Source organism: Peromyscus leucopus, chromosome 16_21, assembly GCF_004664715.2.
Source record: "Peromyscus leucopus breed LL Stock chromosome 16_21, UCI_PerLeu_2.1, whole genome shotgun sequence".
In the NCBI taxonomy this organism is placed as follows: domain Eukaryota; kingdom Metazoa; phylum Chordata; class Mammalia; order Rodentia; family Cricetidae; genus Peromyscus; species Peromyscus leucopus.
Window position 1 is genome coordinate 34,486,620 of NC_051084.1, and position 16,349 is coordinate 34,502,968.

At 45.6% G+C, this 16,349-nt stretch overlaps 1 protein-coding gene across 4 annotated transcripts in view; it reads left to right on the forward strand.

Moving 5' to 3' along the window:
* The window catches only part of Micu1 (mitochondrial calcium uptake 1), a 166,222-nt gene that overhangs the window by 124,527 nt on the left and 25,346 nt on the right, over window positions 1-16,349 (forward strand). For all 4 annotated transcript variants that reach the window (XM_028892448.2, XM_028892449.2, XM_028892450.2 and 1 more), the window contains one exon: window positions 7,911-8,048. In XM_028892448.2, coding sequence (XP_028748281.1) covers window positions 7,911-8,048 — 138 coding nt within the window. The remainder of the gene's footprint in view (window positions 1-7,910; window positions 8,049-16,349) is intronic.

Sequence of the window (16,349 nt, forward strand, 5' to 3'; positions counted from 1 at the left end):
AAACAGAACTTCGCTGATGGATTCCTCGGGTTCCCCCTTTAATGAGTAAATGCACCTGCCAGTCTCTCCTAATTTATCACTGCAGCCTGCCTTCAGACACTGAGTACAAATGGTTTTGGCTTGCGAAGTCTGGCACTGTGTCCTGCCCACAGCCTCCATTACGCTTGTGGCCGTTCTTAGCTGTTGGTACTCTTTCTTACTGTCTTGTTGTGTGTGAGCTGACCCAGCAAAGGCAAGTTGTCCTTTCTAACCAGCAGAGCCCACACCTTGTCATCTCCTTGAAGCTTTAGGGGCAACTTCAAGAACCGGCCCCCCATCCTCGGGAATAAATACCAGTTCTAAAGAAGCCATACCATCACCTCTTAGGCCTACCATAGTCTCTACCACAAAGTGTGTCTTGGGTGCCCATTCGATGATAAATTGGTAGGTATAAATAAGGCAGAGATATTCAACCAAAACTATTTAATGAGCTCATGCTATGTGACCCAGCCCTGTGTGTGACACAGCAAATAATAGAAATCACAGGCTCTTCCTTCAAGAAGCACACAAAACTGGGCTGGGAGATGACCCGGTGGGGAAAATGTGCACAAGGGCCCGAGTTCAGGTCCCTGGAGCCCACATCCGGTCGGCCATAGCATGCCGCCGATGTAGGGAGCACTCCTGTAGGCAGATGGAAGGTGGAGTCAAGCCAGCCCCCAGAAGCCCTGGGGCCAGCCAGCCTGGAATATGCTGCAGAGAACAAGAGACCCTGTGGACAATAAGACAAGGACTGACACTCAGGATTATCCTCTGACCCCTCACGTGTGCACTGTACATGTGCGCACGCGCTATTAACACGAAAGAATTTTTAAGCAGTATATAATGTTATGAGAGATACAGTCACCATGAACAAATAAAGCCTAACACAGTGCAGAATATACTCTTCTGTTGTATCAGAAGACATGTCCAACACCTTGACATTGTGACGTAACATTGTTATCCACAGAATTCACACTCAGGAATCACACACAATCAAGTTTTTTAAAAAATTGCAAAAATACCACAATGTTTTCCGTAAGCTGACAGTTTTGTGTTGGGCAGCATTCCTAACTATCCCAGGCCACTAGTAACCTGTAAGGCTACAGTTTGGGCGCAGCTGTTAGGCCTTACCTGTTGTCAGAGCACAGAAGATTCTGGAAAGCTGAGTGCATTTGGGATCATTAATAGGAACATAGAGTTCAGGGAAGGACAGGGTTTGTACAAGTAGATGAAGCAGGGACAGCCCCAGATGGGAAAAAAAAAAATGACAGGAAGAAAAATTACCCAGGTCCTTAGCATAAAACAAGCCTTCCTCCAGAGTTGCAAGTTGTTCCCAGTCCTGTCACAGCTGATGGACGCCTCCTTTGAAAGGGAGTGTCTAAAGATGATTGGGTTCTCCCTGCTTCGGCCGGGCGGCTTTCGTGTTTCTGTTTCATTGCTGTGAGAAATCACCAGGCGTGTGGGCGGCATAGCTGAGCAGTTTGCTCCTCTATGTGAGACGGAGCTAATCCGCAGCAAGCTGGAGCTCACTGTGTGCATCCCCCCTGGCCAGCCTGTGTATTCTGACTTACACAGCCTTTCTCCTTTATCAATCCGCAGCACGCTGGAGCTCACTGTGTGCATCCCCCCTGGGCCGGCCTCTGTATTCTGACTTACACGGCCCTTCTCCTTTATCGATAAGAAGTCTCCCGTCTTTCCCCAAGGTTTCTCCTTAACAGTATTTGTTTTTAGGGGCATGGAGGTGGGTTAATAATTGTATTTTTCTTCTGTTTTTTCCCTTTTTCACCTGTGGTGGGACAGGGTCTCACTGTGTGGACTGAGCGTGTCGCCAGCTCTCCGTTCTCCTTCCTCGGCCTCCTGAGCGCCTGGTGGACAGGCACGCACCAACACACCCAGCATCGTTTTTATCTCAGTTACTCCCTGGGATGAAAAGACGGTCAATTATGAGTCGCCCATAATTCCTTATCTTAGTCACTGTTTCGTTTTCCAGTTTGCCTCACCTTTAAGTCCACCATGCCTGGTTCTGGTTCTTCGGTTCAAGTGAGGGACAAGGCCAATCTGCAGCTCTCTCCTGAAATTGACAGGCTGTCAGCAATGCTAGGATGAACTGCTGTATTTTTGCCTAGACAGTGGATCCCAGAGCTTTCTCTACAGAGAGGTGGACTCGGGGGAAAGCATGCGAGCATCGGTCTAAAGCAGTCTGCCTCTCGGCAGCAGATAACTGTGAGTCCTTGGTTCTTATCTCCTGAAATTGGAGCATTTCTGGGTTGTTTTATCCCCAGCAGTATTTCTATTTCCAAAACTCTTGTGATCTTACATGAAAAGAGAAGTGTCCTTGAACTCTGAATAACACTGGGACACAGATCTCACAGGAATATATAATGCAAAGCTAGGGATTTTTCATGTTACTGGAAGCAGAAATTGCATATAACATCTATTACTTGCTCAAAGTTACCTTAAAGGGAAAAGCTTCCAAAATTCTTCAGCAGTTCCGCGTGGAAACGTTCACTTCACCGATGGGTTGGGACATTGAACAGCAGTTACTGTCCTCGGTTTATTGTTCAGGTTCTTCGGGAAGGGTACCCAGAGCTGTTGCAGAATGCAAACGTTTTGAGGGTTGGTGTATGGAAATCGCGCAGATCTGGCGAGGAAGGTCTGGGCGTTAAGCCTATGGTGGCAGCTTAGCCCGTGACAGCGTGCAGACTGAGACCTGGCAATCCCAGAATTTCCCTTTGAAGATCATAGCTCTTCAGGCATCCTTTTCTTTGAAGACAGATCTTTCCTAACGCCACACTTGATGCACATTTGACAGAAGACAGGTTAACTGGCTGAAAGTCGCCCAAGACTTCCTTCAGGAGAGGCAGCCTGATTAATTTGGCTCATGCAATACGTAAATCATAGTTTAAATCCCCAGACAGTTAGCCAGGCGTGGTAGCCACACAGGTGGATCTCTGTGAGTTGGAGGCCAGCCTGGTCTACATAAGTGAGTTCCAGTACAGCCAGAGCTACACAGTGAGATCTTGTCTCAAAACAAACAAATCCCCAGACATTCCAACTAAAACTTAGCAGACTGCAAACTTTTAAACAATTGCAGCTGGTAATCTGCTTTTTGTTTGGGACAGGGTCTTTTTATGTAGCCCAGGCTGCCCTGGAACTCACAGTGTAGCCAAAGTTAGCCTGGAAGTCTGGCTCCTCTTGCCTCAGGTTCCAAATGCTAGCTAGCCACGTGACATCAGAGCCATGGGGTGTGATGTGTTCTTTATTTCTGAGGAGTTAATCACTGTCATTAAGCACCGCTGCTAAGTATCTTTTAATATTTTAGGTGATGTTTCCTTGTTTAAAATACAGAAATCTTGAGTCAGGCCTGGTGGGTCACACCTATAATCCCTGCATTCCAGGTGTAAAGCAAGAGGTTAAAAGGTCAAGGCATGGTCTACACGGGGTTCAAGGAAAGCTTGGGCAATATAGTCAGACTTTGTCTGAAACAAAGGAAAATATAGAAACTACGGGTGAATATTTCATTTCTTTCCTTACTAGGAAAGAGTTCTGGGATGGAGAGATGGCTCAATGGTTAAGAGCACTGGCTGTTCTTCCAGAGGTCCTGAGTTCAATTCCCAGCAACCACATGGTGGTTTACAACCATCTGTAATGAGATCTGGCGCCCTCTTCTGGCCTGCAGGTATACATGCAAGCAGAACACTATACATAATAAATAATAAATCTTTAAAAAAAAGAGTTCCTATTAGGCATAACTAGTTTTAAAAAAAACTATATATCTAGCTGTAATGAAGATTTTCATGCATCAAATAGAGCTAAACAAAGTTAAAAGATGGGCAAACTGGGCAAAAATTACCATACGTTAACAAAGGGCAAACATTTTATATTAAATACTACTGTTCCTGTTTTTGTATGTGTATGGGTGTTTTGCCTGCATGTATGTCTGTGCACCACATGGGGCTGTCTGACCAAAAGGTTAAGCCCCGTTCCTGGTCTGGTTAGGTGACTGGGACTGGTGATTTGGTCAACTGATTTGATCACAGCCCGAACTTCTTTCTTTTCGATTCCCTGGGGTGGATCTTAAACTCATAGGCTCAGTGATTTTCCAAAGTAGCTAGGATTATAGGTGCAAACCACCTTTCCCAGTGGGGAAGCTGAGGGCAGGGGGGGGGATGTAGACAACGACAGACAAGGTTTTGCCCTGGAACACTATGTGGATGAGGCTTGCCTCGAAATCCGCCTGCCTCTGCCTTCCCAGTGCTAAGACTAAAGTCATGCACCACCATGCCCAGCCCACGCCCTGAGTGCTGGAATTAAATGTATTCACCACCATTTCTGGCTCCAGCTAAACCAGTTTTAACTGTAAGAAGTCTTCAGGTTTGGAATTGAAAAGTATAGTCGTTTAGGCTGGGCATGTCACTCAGAGATTGAATAATTGCCCAGCATGCACAAGGACCCAGCACCACAAAGACAAGCAGTCTAGTGGTTTAGTTCATATCCTGTACTCTCGTGATCTGAGCCTAAAGGATTGTGTTAGCCCTTGCTGAGCACAGAGTTATGTTCCAAATTGTAGACCTCAACTTGCCAGAAGAGAACCATGAGTGAGTCTGTGAAGATTCCTCTTATGTTTAGAGATGCCCATCCAGTTACAGAAACAGATTTCAACTCAAACTTGAAAGTATGGCATGCTTATTGAAAAAAGAGGGTTCCCGTAGAGAATGGTGCCTGTAATCCGTTTCCTTTTCAGGAACCCGATTGTATTAAACTCCTGACAGTATAATGGTGGCGCAGAAGCCCCATGCTGTCCCACTGAAAAGCACGGATGTGTGCAGCCCCCTGGCCTGAGATCACCGCAGTCTCACACTGTGAGGTTCAGAAGCTAGAACGGGCCTCTCCAGAAGTTTGTCATTCTGAAACGCTTGTGTAAAGGAAGGCTTTGCCTGGGCGCTGGACAGGTCTCCTCAGTCTGTCGCTGTGTGAAGGAGCACGATGCGGCTTTACACTTCCCAGAGTGTTATAACGCCCAAGGTCTTTGCTAAATGATGCCCCACGTTCAGATACTGGTTTCTTCTTCCTTTTTTCAATCTTTTTTTTTTTTTTTTTTGGACCTTGTAATAGAACATCTTTTCTTCTCTCCCCAGCTTTTCATCTTCCTCAGATCATTTCATACAGATATGTAGACCATCTGTCCTTCTGAAAGGCTGTTCCTTCTCTCCGCAAGGAGCAGGGGTGGGAACAATGATGTACTGCGCAAATGATGTACTGAGCGTTTAGAAAGCCAAGAAAAATCCTAGCGTTGGCTGGCTTCTCTTCTCTGGCCCTTCCTCGCCTGCCCTGCGCCCCTCTGGGGATCAGCAGGAGGCTTGCGTGCACTAGAGAACGTGGTTATGGCTGCCAAGGGAAAGTGCTAGGCTGGCTGTCCGGCTGCCTTGGAGACAGAAAAGCAGCACAGACCATGAGTGGTATGCCGGGCCACACCGGTCCTTTGCCACAGGACTAACTAGAATGGACCTCGTTAAGTGTCACCTAAGTGGAACTTAAGGGGCTGCAATCTGTGTTTGCTACGTCAGTGCAGGCCAGTGATAGCACAGACGTTTCCTGACTGTGGTAATTCTTTAAGAACCCGTGTCTCTCCTTGAGGCCCTTCCTTGACTTGAGGATTGATCACATGCCTACAGCGCTCCACGGGCACACGTGCAGAATTTTCAAGACTTAAGATGCAAGATGGGAGCCAAGCATAGCTCTCTTGGAGGGCTGAGGTAGCAGAAGCATGAGTTTGAGGCCAATTTGGGCTGCGTCCTGAGACTCTGCATCAAAAAGTAACTGCACAAATGATCTCTGCAGCCATGTAACATCTTGACACTTTAAGCTCTCAAACCTTCACTCAGTAGGTCTTCAGCTTTAAAATGTTGAGCCAGTAGAGTGTTTGTGTCTGTTTGTTAGTAGTTGTATGTGTGTGAAATACCCACACTTACAGCCCTGCCGCCGCCGCCGCCGCCGCCGCCGCCGCCGCCATATTTAAGACCTCAGAAACAAACAGACTGAGGCTGTAGCTCAATGGTAGAGCACTTGCCTGGTACACGTGGTGCCCTGCAACGTGAAAAAACTCATTGGTTAGGTAGTTTTTGCCTCTGAAGGGCCAGTAGGTTAAACAGAGAAGTGCTGCCCAAAGACAAATCATAGAGCCAAAGCCCTGAGTTGTGAAGTGGGCCAGACTATGCAGAAAGGACAAGTATTAGTATTCACGCCTTTTCAGCTCTAATTGCTTAATAGTAATGGAACATGTTACTAAAAGCCAAGTCTGGGTCTTCAAATACAGTAAAAATGCTACTTTGGTCATTGAAATTGCTACTTGAGGATCTCCCCTGGAGCCTGCCCTGGAAACACAGCGGGTGGGGGGGGGGGTGGCCTTGCTCCTCTGGAGGGTGAAAACAGAAGGCCTTTCATGAGCCTTAAGCAAGCCAGCTGCTGTGAGGTTTACAAACGAAGCATTCCGACCTCAAGGCTGCCTGGTCAGAGAGGGCTGAAATGCTAAGGTGTGAGATTGCCCATGACATGGGGAATTCCAGAAAGGGGAGTGAATGTCCAGATCCTTAAAGGTCAGCCTGGAGAAGAGGGGCCATAGCTTTGGCCTAGGATCCACTTCTAAATGAATTCTGAACCACTAACTCTGACTCAGGCCTTTAAGCCCGCTGGAAACAGAGATCCGCCCGCTTTAAACAGTGCAGAAAGTTGCCTACCTGCAGAATTTTTATCAGTTCCTCCGTTTTGTTTTGGGATGGTAAATTGAGCCATAAATCAAACTTAAATCGAATCCCAAAAACTTTGGGTTTTGTCAGAAATGAATCAGTCCTGTAAAAGTGACAGAGTGGCAGATGTAAAATCCCGAGTGCCCAAGTGGGGAAGGAGACTGTCACTCAGTATTGATGATGGTGATTCCTTTGCAAATAGCTTTGCTTTCATTTAAACATGGCTCTCCGTCCCCCCACCCCCACCCTAGACTGTTCTAGCTCATTCAAAATGATGGGGTGCTGTCCTAAAGGTTGCTGAGACTAAAGGCATGTGCTGCTACCACCCAGTTTTAAATGAAATCTTAATTTTCTGATAACCCTTACATTAGCTAGAGCTTCTTAATGCTTAGCCTTTTCATCTGCATATTTAAATATCTTTAATGATTTTTTCAGTAGCTTTGTAGTTAGCATGTCTACTGAAGGCATTTTATGCTGTATTCATCTTTTTTAAATGCATATTTTTGTTAAGCTTTATTGGTAGCCTAATCAGTTACTATTTTCCAGAGAACTTGTAAATATACTATTCTTGTTTGAAGTCCTTAAAGATCTAAGTGCATACAAAAACTTGATTTTGCATATGCATAATTGATAAAATTTGTAATCGTTTTTAAGTCTTCCCTGAGAAACAAGGGCATGAGAAATTTTAGAAAGTGGTTATTACTGTTAATGTATAAAATCCCAGCACTCAAGGAGTAGAGACAGGCAGATCTCTGTGAGTTCAAGGCCAGCCTGGTCTACATACTGAGTTCTAGGCCAGCCAGAGCTACATAATGAAAGCCTATCTTAAAAAAAAGAAAGAAAGAAAAATGTAAATTTTTGTAGAATTTTAAAATTGGCCCTATCCTCTCAAGGATGCTCCTGACCTGAGAGGGGTGAGGAGCTTTGGCTATTCTGTGTTTTATTGTTTGTTTTTATTAGTATTGACACATATTAATTGCTTAGTAATGATTTTTTTCATGATAATTTCATATAAGCATTTCTGGTTTATCTGGGAAAAACTGAGGCCCAAATTCATTTCTTTCATCAAACACAGTTAATCATTCTGTGGTCCATGTCAAAACACCTCCCATTTAACTCCAGAAACACTGTCTGCTTCCCCCCCAGTTTGAACGCCATGACCCGGTGGATGGACGGATCACTGAGAGGCAGTTTGGTGGCATGCTGCTGGCCTACAGCGGAGTACAGTCCAAGAAGCTGACCGCCATGCAGAGGCAGCTGAAGAAGCACTTCAAAGATGGCAAGGTCAGTCAGTCGCCTTGGGTGCAGGGAGAAACGAAACCATGGGAACGTCTGGCTGTTGCAAAGACATCAACAAAACAAGAAAGTGTCGTGAACCGGTCATTGTAACTCAGGGGTTACAGTGAATGCATCTCTTGTACCTTAGGTGCAGAGAGAAAAATAGTGAACAGTGGACAAAGAACATGAGAGTAAGCCCAGATTTCCTGTTCACACAGAGGTAGTGCCAGGCACGGGGATTGAGAAGTATAAAAGAAGCTAATTTGGATAGGAAGATAGAGTTCTGACATAGATGTCTTCAGTTTAACTATTTTTGTTGATTGGTTGGCTGGTTTTGAAGACAGGGTTTCTCTGTGTAGCCCTGGCTGTCCTGGAATTTGCTCTGTAGACCAGATTGGCCTTGAACTCACAGAGATCCTCCTGCCTCTGCCTCCAGAGTGCTGAGATTAAAGGCGTGCGCCATCATCACCTGGCTATGATGTCTGAATTTGAGGAGGCAACTCAGTATCCAGGTCTGCCTCAGAGCTTTGAGCCAGGTCTGGTGATCACAGACACTGTCAGACTTACAACCATGAGAGCTGGAGAGATTTTATGAGAAGGGTCTTAAACAGAAGGAAAGAGGTGGACCAAGGACAGAATCCAGGGAAACGTGACTTTGAGAAGTCAGGTTAAGGACTCGCTCAGTCTGAAATTTTAAAAAAGTCACTATGACACCATGACCAAAAGCAGCTTGGAGAGAAAAGGGTCTAGTGAGCTTGCAGGTTATAATTCATCATCAGAGAAAACCAACGAGAAACTTACAGGCAAGAGCTGATGCAGAGACCATGGAGGGATGCTGCTTACTGGCTTGCTCTCCATGGCTTGCTCAGTCCGCTTCCTTATACAACCCAGGACCACCAGCCCAGCGATGGCACCACCCGCAGTGGCCCTCTCCTATCTTTTTTTTTTTTTTTTTTTTTTTTTTGAGACAGAGTTTCTCTGTGTAGCTTTAGAGCCTGTCCTGGAACTCATTCGTACATCAGGCTGGCCTCGAACTCATGAAGATCCGACTGCCTCTGCCTCCTGAGTGCTAGGATTAAAGGCGTGCGCCACCACCGCCTGGCTCTCCTGTCAATTTTTAATCAAGAAAATGCCCCACAGACTTCCCTACAGCCAATCCAATGAGGTGGTTTTCTCAGGAGAGGTTCCATCTTCTCAGGTGACTCTAGCTTATGCCAAGTTGGCAGAAAATCAACACACAAGGCCACAAACTTTGAGTCCAAAATCAGCAGTAAAGACAAACCTAGAACATATGAGGAGCTTGATCGGGAGTTTGTGTGTCTGGAGCATCCCAGACCAAGGACAGATGAGGTCAGAGAGGCACAGAAGCCTCGGCATTACTCAGAACAATGAGAGGGTGCTAAAGGCTTGAGGCAGAAATGACATGGTTGGTTATATACGTAAAGACAGTCGTGGCCCCATTGTGGAAGAGAACGTGGGAACGAGCAAGAGTAGAATCAAAAAGACTGATTGATAGTAAGGTTGTTAGAGAATTTAGGAAGAGATGAGGAGTCTGAGCAGCATTGGAATCAGAGACCTTGGGTCCACGGGAGCTCTCCTCAGTCCTGCTCCAGGTCTTCTTTTGCACGGGCTGCACCTGGTGCAGGAAAGGACAGGTCACAAAGTGCAGACAGACCTGGGGGAGGAAGGGACTGAGCGAGAGACTGGACCACTAACTGCTCAGGCACACAGACACATAAGAGTAGAGTAGACAACCGAGGTTCTCACTGCAAGCCCCAGACCTTTCCGCCTGGACAGCGGTAGTCACTCACGTGGCCATGATCAGAACACCAGCCCGGCACTGAATATGTTGGCGTGAGTGAGTGATTGCCAAAGTGGTGTGGTGTGCTCGAGACAAGGCCTCAGCTGCTTCCCTAGTGGTTTCCATGGTCGCTGTAGGTCAAGTCCCTATCCTCATTGGCCTTGGGAATTGACCTTTTCCTGTCTGCTTGCCATAGGACCATTCTAGCTTTAAGAGCCAGTAACTAGAGAAGAAGTAAGAGAGCCAGCATTTGTCCCAGTTTTCTTATTGTTATGTCAGAAATCTTTCATGAACACCACTGCTTTCTAACCGCTTCTCAGCTGGACATTTTTCCTCCTTGCCTTGGATGTGAAAAGCAGAAAGGATCTGAGCCAGCCTAGCTTCTTCTGAACTCGGTCCAGCCTGTTTCCACAGCAGGTGTTCTCTTAGCTGAGGGGTAGACCTGTCATCAGCTGATAGTGAGAGAATAGTTCCTCCCCTGGAGAGCGCTTCTGCACCATCTAACACCCAGCTCGTGTCTGTGAAAATTATATTATATTGATTGCGGGTGCCCAGGTGGATGTTTAGCCCTTTGCTGGACACATGATATTTGTATAGAGCAAGCACTGTTTTCTGTAGACAGACTTTTCATCTTTGTTTGGCGAGAGCTTTTACATGTTTGTTGTTTGTTAGATGTTAGGGGTGCTGAGAATCTAGCCCGGGGCCTCCTGTATGCTAGGAGATCTGTCACGCTGAGCCATGTACCCAGCCCGGGCAGAACTATTTTTAAAGGTAGCTACAGACATTGGTTTGACCTTAAGTTAGCTATCAATCATGATAGGCTAATTCATATTTTATCCTGAATTTCTATTTGAAAGTAGCGAATTAGGTGTTGGAGACATCTCCCTTGAAGGCATACAGTGTTTTAGCTTGTCCAGAAGTTAATTTAAGACCAAAGACCTTGCAAAAAAGAGCTGATGTAAAAGGACAAACTGTGACATTGGAAATCTGGGTGCAAACTTACTTTTGGCCTGAATTTCTAGCCTGCTTTAGCTAGGAGATTAAAATTGATTGCCCTCTTGTGTTGATTAAATAGTTGTGAACATAGCAATTAGCCAAAATGAGAGTTAATAAAGGGCCTTTGCTCCTAATATTACCAGTCCATCCCTCCAGAACCATTTCCCATTAAGAAGAACTCTCCATCTGTTTCTAAGTGCTTCCTTTATTCCATTTTGGATTTGTTAACATGAAAATGTAAGGGCTAGAGAGAGGCTCAGCACCCACATGGTGGCTCCCAGCCATCCACAACTCCAGCTCCAGGGGACCTGACGCCCTCTTCTGGTCTCCACAGGCACTACACATGCACATGGTGCACATACATATACACCAACACTCATGCCCATAAAATAAAAATAAATAAATCTTAAAAAAGATAAAATGGCAAGAACTTCAGAAGTTGAGTGGTAGGTCCAAGCACATGTTTCCTAAACTCCCTGGTTTCTTTTACCCCAGCTTTTATCCCATTTTCTCCCCATCAAGATCCTACCCAAAGAAGAAAGAATCCCTTGTAGAATTTAATAAGTTCATTACTACTAGTTGTATAGTGGTGAGCTTAATAGTTTACAAATGACTACCCACCAGTTACTGCTTTCTCTCTTTTTAATATTAATACAGTATTAATTCGTCTTCTCTCTGTCAAACTCTGAGCCAACCACTTTCCAAGACTTCTTGGGAAGGTCCAGGAAAAGGAACATAAGGAACAGATGAGACCCGGGAGAAAGAACTGTTAAGGGGTAGAAGTGGAGACAGCTTGTTCACATGTGAAGAGGATGAGAATGGCTGCCACTGGGCAAGAGAGCCCCATAGTGTCTGAGAAGGCAAAGCCAAGGAATTGCGTTAGGCTGTTCTTCAGAGAGGGTTCCTGGAGTCACCAGATGCCCCCGATGGTCTCAGTCCCAGAGCTACCACCCCGTGGTACCCCAGCCCCAGTGAGCTTGGCTGTGTTATGAATGTCCCTTGGGAGGATGCGGGTTTGGGAGCTGCAGCCTGGTATAGATGAGATGAGGACGTGGGCCTGCCAGGCTGCTGAGGCTCTCGTCGGTCACTGTTTCTGTTCAGTTCAGCACCACTGCAAATGATGCAGTAGCTGCAAGGTACTCCTGACCGAGTAGAGATCAACCTGAGACAGACCTGCATTTTCAGGGTGTTCTGAGGCAGGAGAGCTGGTCCCAGTGGAGAGAAGACAGCAACAGCCAGGTGTGGTACCGACCACTTTCAATGTGCTAGACATTTGCCACTTTTGTGCCCGATTATCACAGTCTTAGTTGGTAGACAGAACCATTGTTCAGATTTTAAAAAAAAAAAAAAAAAAAAAAAAAAAAAATGTATTCTTAAGAGCCTTAGCGATTGACCAGAAGTCATGCATTGTCTTAAGAGGCAGCACCAATATCTAAAGCCAAGAAGATTCCACAGCTTTTCTACTCATGACCTGTTTATTGTCATCGTTTTTAGGTTTTGACAAGGAATTAACTATGTAGCCTGTACTGGCCTTGACTTCTTAATCCTCCTGCCTCAGCCTCCAAGTGCTGGGCTTTCGGGCATGTACCACCACTCACAGCTTATTGTCATTGTTTATTCCCTGTGATCTGAATAAGCACAGGGTTTGGAAGACACAACAACCCATGTCACCAGGTTCCAGCCTAAAGTTTTTAGGGAAGTAGAAAGGCCCATTTACTGGAGCAGATGGTGGAGGACCGTAAGTCCGTAACTGAGAAGGTTGGTAGCCTATCCTCTTGACAACTGGAAATCACTGACATTTTGTGAGCAGGGAAAGATGGAGAGATGAAGAAAGTGATGTTTCAAGAAAATTAGATACTTGTGGAAAGTAACAGAAATATGTGATTTCCCCTGCTGCAGGCTGCAGTTAAAGACAAGTCTAGAGCTTATGAAAGGAGGGTTCTGTATGAAGCAGGAGACTGAGGCGAGACTAGATGACAGGATGGATGACAGCCATGTTATAAGGAAGAAAGCGATTCTTCTCAGTGAGCCACAGGAGAAACTGGAGCCATCGGACTCACTCCCTGCAGATGGATTCGCTCTGTCTGATTTAAGTCAGGGCAAAGGATTTGTCTGTGAGGGTGGTTATGCTCATCCCTGGACCCTGGCCATCGGTGCTGGATGTCTGGTTCTACAGCAGACTCAGGAGGAAGCCAGGTTCTCCTTCCCATAGTTCTTATCTACTCCAGCTGCATTTGTTTGGTTTTTCAAGACAGGGTTTCTCTGTGTAGCCTTGACTGTCCTGGAACTCACTCTGTAGACCAGGCTGGCCTCAGACTCACAGAGATCCACCTGCCTCTGCCCTGTGTACTCCACCATGCCTGACAAAACCTTATTTTTTTTTAAACTTATTTATTGGGGGAGGAGAGAGCACATATTCCACAGCATGTGTCGAAGTCAGAGGACCACTGGAAGAAGCCTGTGATCTCCTTCCACCATGTGGAGTCCAAGGATTGACCCTAGGTCATCAGACTTGCCAGTAAGGTTCTTGATCCACTGAGTCATCTCACCAGACCTGCATCTTAATTTTTTAAACAACCTTTACTGAGCTATAATTTATAAGCCATAAAAGTCATCATTTTTTAAGTGTACAGTTCAGTGGTTCTTTGTAAATGTACAGTTACGCAACATCGCTGCCATCCAGGATGAAAACATCTCCATCACCCCAAAAGATCCCCGTGCTAGTTTTCAGTCAGTGCACATCCCTACCTTGCTCCCACAAATCAACCCTCTAGATAGTTTGCCTTTTCTGAGCATTTCATAGAAAGTACACCACCATAGTGTACTCTTTCTCCTCTGGCTTCTCCTACTTAGCATATACTGCTTTGAAGATTTATCTGTGCTGACGCACATATTAATCATTTTTTGCTTTTTATTGCTGAGTAGTAAAGAATATTCCATCATCCATGTTTTCTTTACCCATTCACCTTCAAACGCACAACCAAATTGCTTCCATTTGTAGCTGTTAGGAATACTGCTGTTCTCAGAGTTTACATGCAAGTTTTTAAATAGACCTGTTCTGTTGTAAACGTCCTTTAATTTTTTTATTATTATTTTATGTGCGTGGGTGTTTTGCTTGCATATATGTTTGCAAAACATGAGTGTGCCTGGTGTCTGCAGGGGCCAGAAGAGGTTATCAGATCCCCCTGGGACTGGAATTACAGATGGTTGTAAACTGTCATGTGAGTGCTGGGAACTGAACCTGGGTCCTCTGGAAGAGCAGCCAGTGCTCCTAACCACTGAGCTTTCTCCCTAGTACCTGGACCTATGTTTTGTTTTTGTTTTTTTTTTTTTTTTTTTTAGAAGACTCCTAGGAGGGAGATAGCTGGGTCATATATATTTTTAACTTTTTAAGAGATACCCAAACTAGGCCAGTCATGGTGGTACACAGCTTTAATTCTGGCACTTGGAAAAGAGAGGCAGGAGAATCTCTGTGAATTTGAGGTCAGTTTGGTGTACAGTATGATTTCCAGGACAGCCAGACTATTGAGTTGTCAGGGTTCTTTATACAATCTGGCTATAAGTCCTTTATCAAAAAAGTGATTTTTAATTATTTCCTTTTATCTTCTCATTTACAGTTTTCGTCTTGGTTTTGATGAGCTCTGGTTCAGAGGCTTTTGGTTTAGATTGTGCATTGTTGTGTTATGTAAGGACTCTTATCTCACTTAGCCATAAAAATATCCACTGTTTTCTTCTAAACTTGTTGTTGATTGCTTTTACTTTCAAAAGACAGTTGGCCTTGTTAACAACCCCCTGGTGTTAAATGCATTGTTACAGTGCCTACAAATTGCCTCTGCTTCCACCAGCTACTGTTAATCTTACCTTCTTTTCTGAGTAGTCTAGCTTTATGTAAGCCCGTCTTCCCTAAGGTCACTAGTTAACTAGTTTATGGAACCGTTTTCAATCACGTCTTTTCTACCTCCCCGAAGACTGTCAAGAAAGCTCTGCTGACCTCAGGCTCAGGGGAGGATCCCTCCTGGCTGCTGCTGACATCGGTTCCTTTCACAACAGTAGATCTTACACGAGCCTTAGTCTTCCTGTTTGATCAGCTCGGCTCACAATGAGCAGGACCCTCAGCTTCTACTCTACATCCCAGAGCTCATGGCCGTGTGTGTGTGTGTGTGTGTGTGTGTGTGTGTGTGTGTGTGTGAGAGAGAGAGAGAGAGAGAGAGAGAGAGAGAGAGAGAGAGAGAAGCAGTTACTGGTAAATAAGAATGTTGAGGTCGCTGTCATCTTTTTCTTGAAGGAAGCCTATGGGAATCATGAGCTCCATAACATCAAGGCCTATGTCCAGTGCAGTTTTATTTCTCTTGCTGTTCTTGGCAGAGTGCTGGGTGGCAAGTAAGCACTCGATAAATATTCTTTATGGCATCTGTATAATAAAGACAGAGCATTATATATTAGATTAACGGTGCCCTCAGATGATGTGTGTCCCACTGTTTGTCTAGATCATGATGAATAGGCACTTGATGCAGGCTGTCCTCCCTCCCTCCCCCCCTCTGTCTGTCCTCCCTGCCCCTCTCTGTCCTCCAGTAAGCTCAGCATGAGAAGTCTGGTCTTGGTCTGTAGCATTTGAAGTTTCACCAAAAGACTTAATGAGCAAACATTAGAGATTCTTTATCAGACTAGAAAATATTTTCTCTACAATGTCCTGTCTGTTTCAGGAGTTTTAAGTCAGCCTTTAGTCCTCAGCACCCTTTCCAGTCTGAGGCTGAGGGTGCAGCTCCATGGCAGACCACTTGTCTAGCATGCACAAGTCCCCATGTTCTCTCCTCAGCCTGACGGGGGGGGGGGGGGGGGGGCACAAAACCAGGGATTCAGGGCCGGCAAAATGGCTCGGCAGCCAAAGGTGCTTGCCACGTAAGCATCACGGCCTGAGTTCAATCCCAGAGCCCAGATAAAGAGAGCCAAGGGAGATAGCACGGATCTGTGATCCGGCAATCCCAGCACTCGGATGTCGTGGTGGGAGGTGGACACAGAATGGCTCGGAGGCTCTCGGGAGCTGTGCTGAAATGCACAGAGCAGCGGCAGCAAGAGAGGAAAGTGAGCAAGCTCCAGTAAGACAGGAGAGAGCCAGCCCCTGGAAGCTCTCTCCTGGCCTCCGCACACGCCATGCTACATGCCCACGTGCACACACACACACAATAATTAATAAGCAAACTTTGGAGATTTTGTTGTTGTTTTCATGTTTACTTGTCTGTTTTCTGAGACTAGGTCTCACTATGTAGCTCTGGCTGGCCTGGAACTCACAAAGACCTGCTTGCCTCAGAGCCTCCCAAGTGTTGCAATTAAAGGCATGTGCCACCACGCCCTGCTTAAACTAGTATTTTAAGATTTTATTTATTTTTATTTTATGGGAATGGATATTTTTATGTTGAGTATTATATGAATGAGTATGTTAAGTTCATGCACATGTAAGTGCCTGTTGTATGAGGAGGCCAGATGGGGTATCAGATCTCTTGGACCTGGAA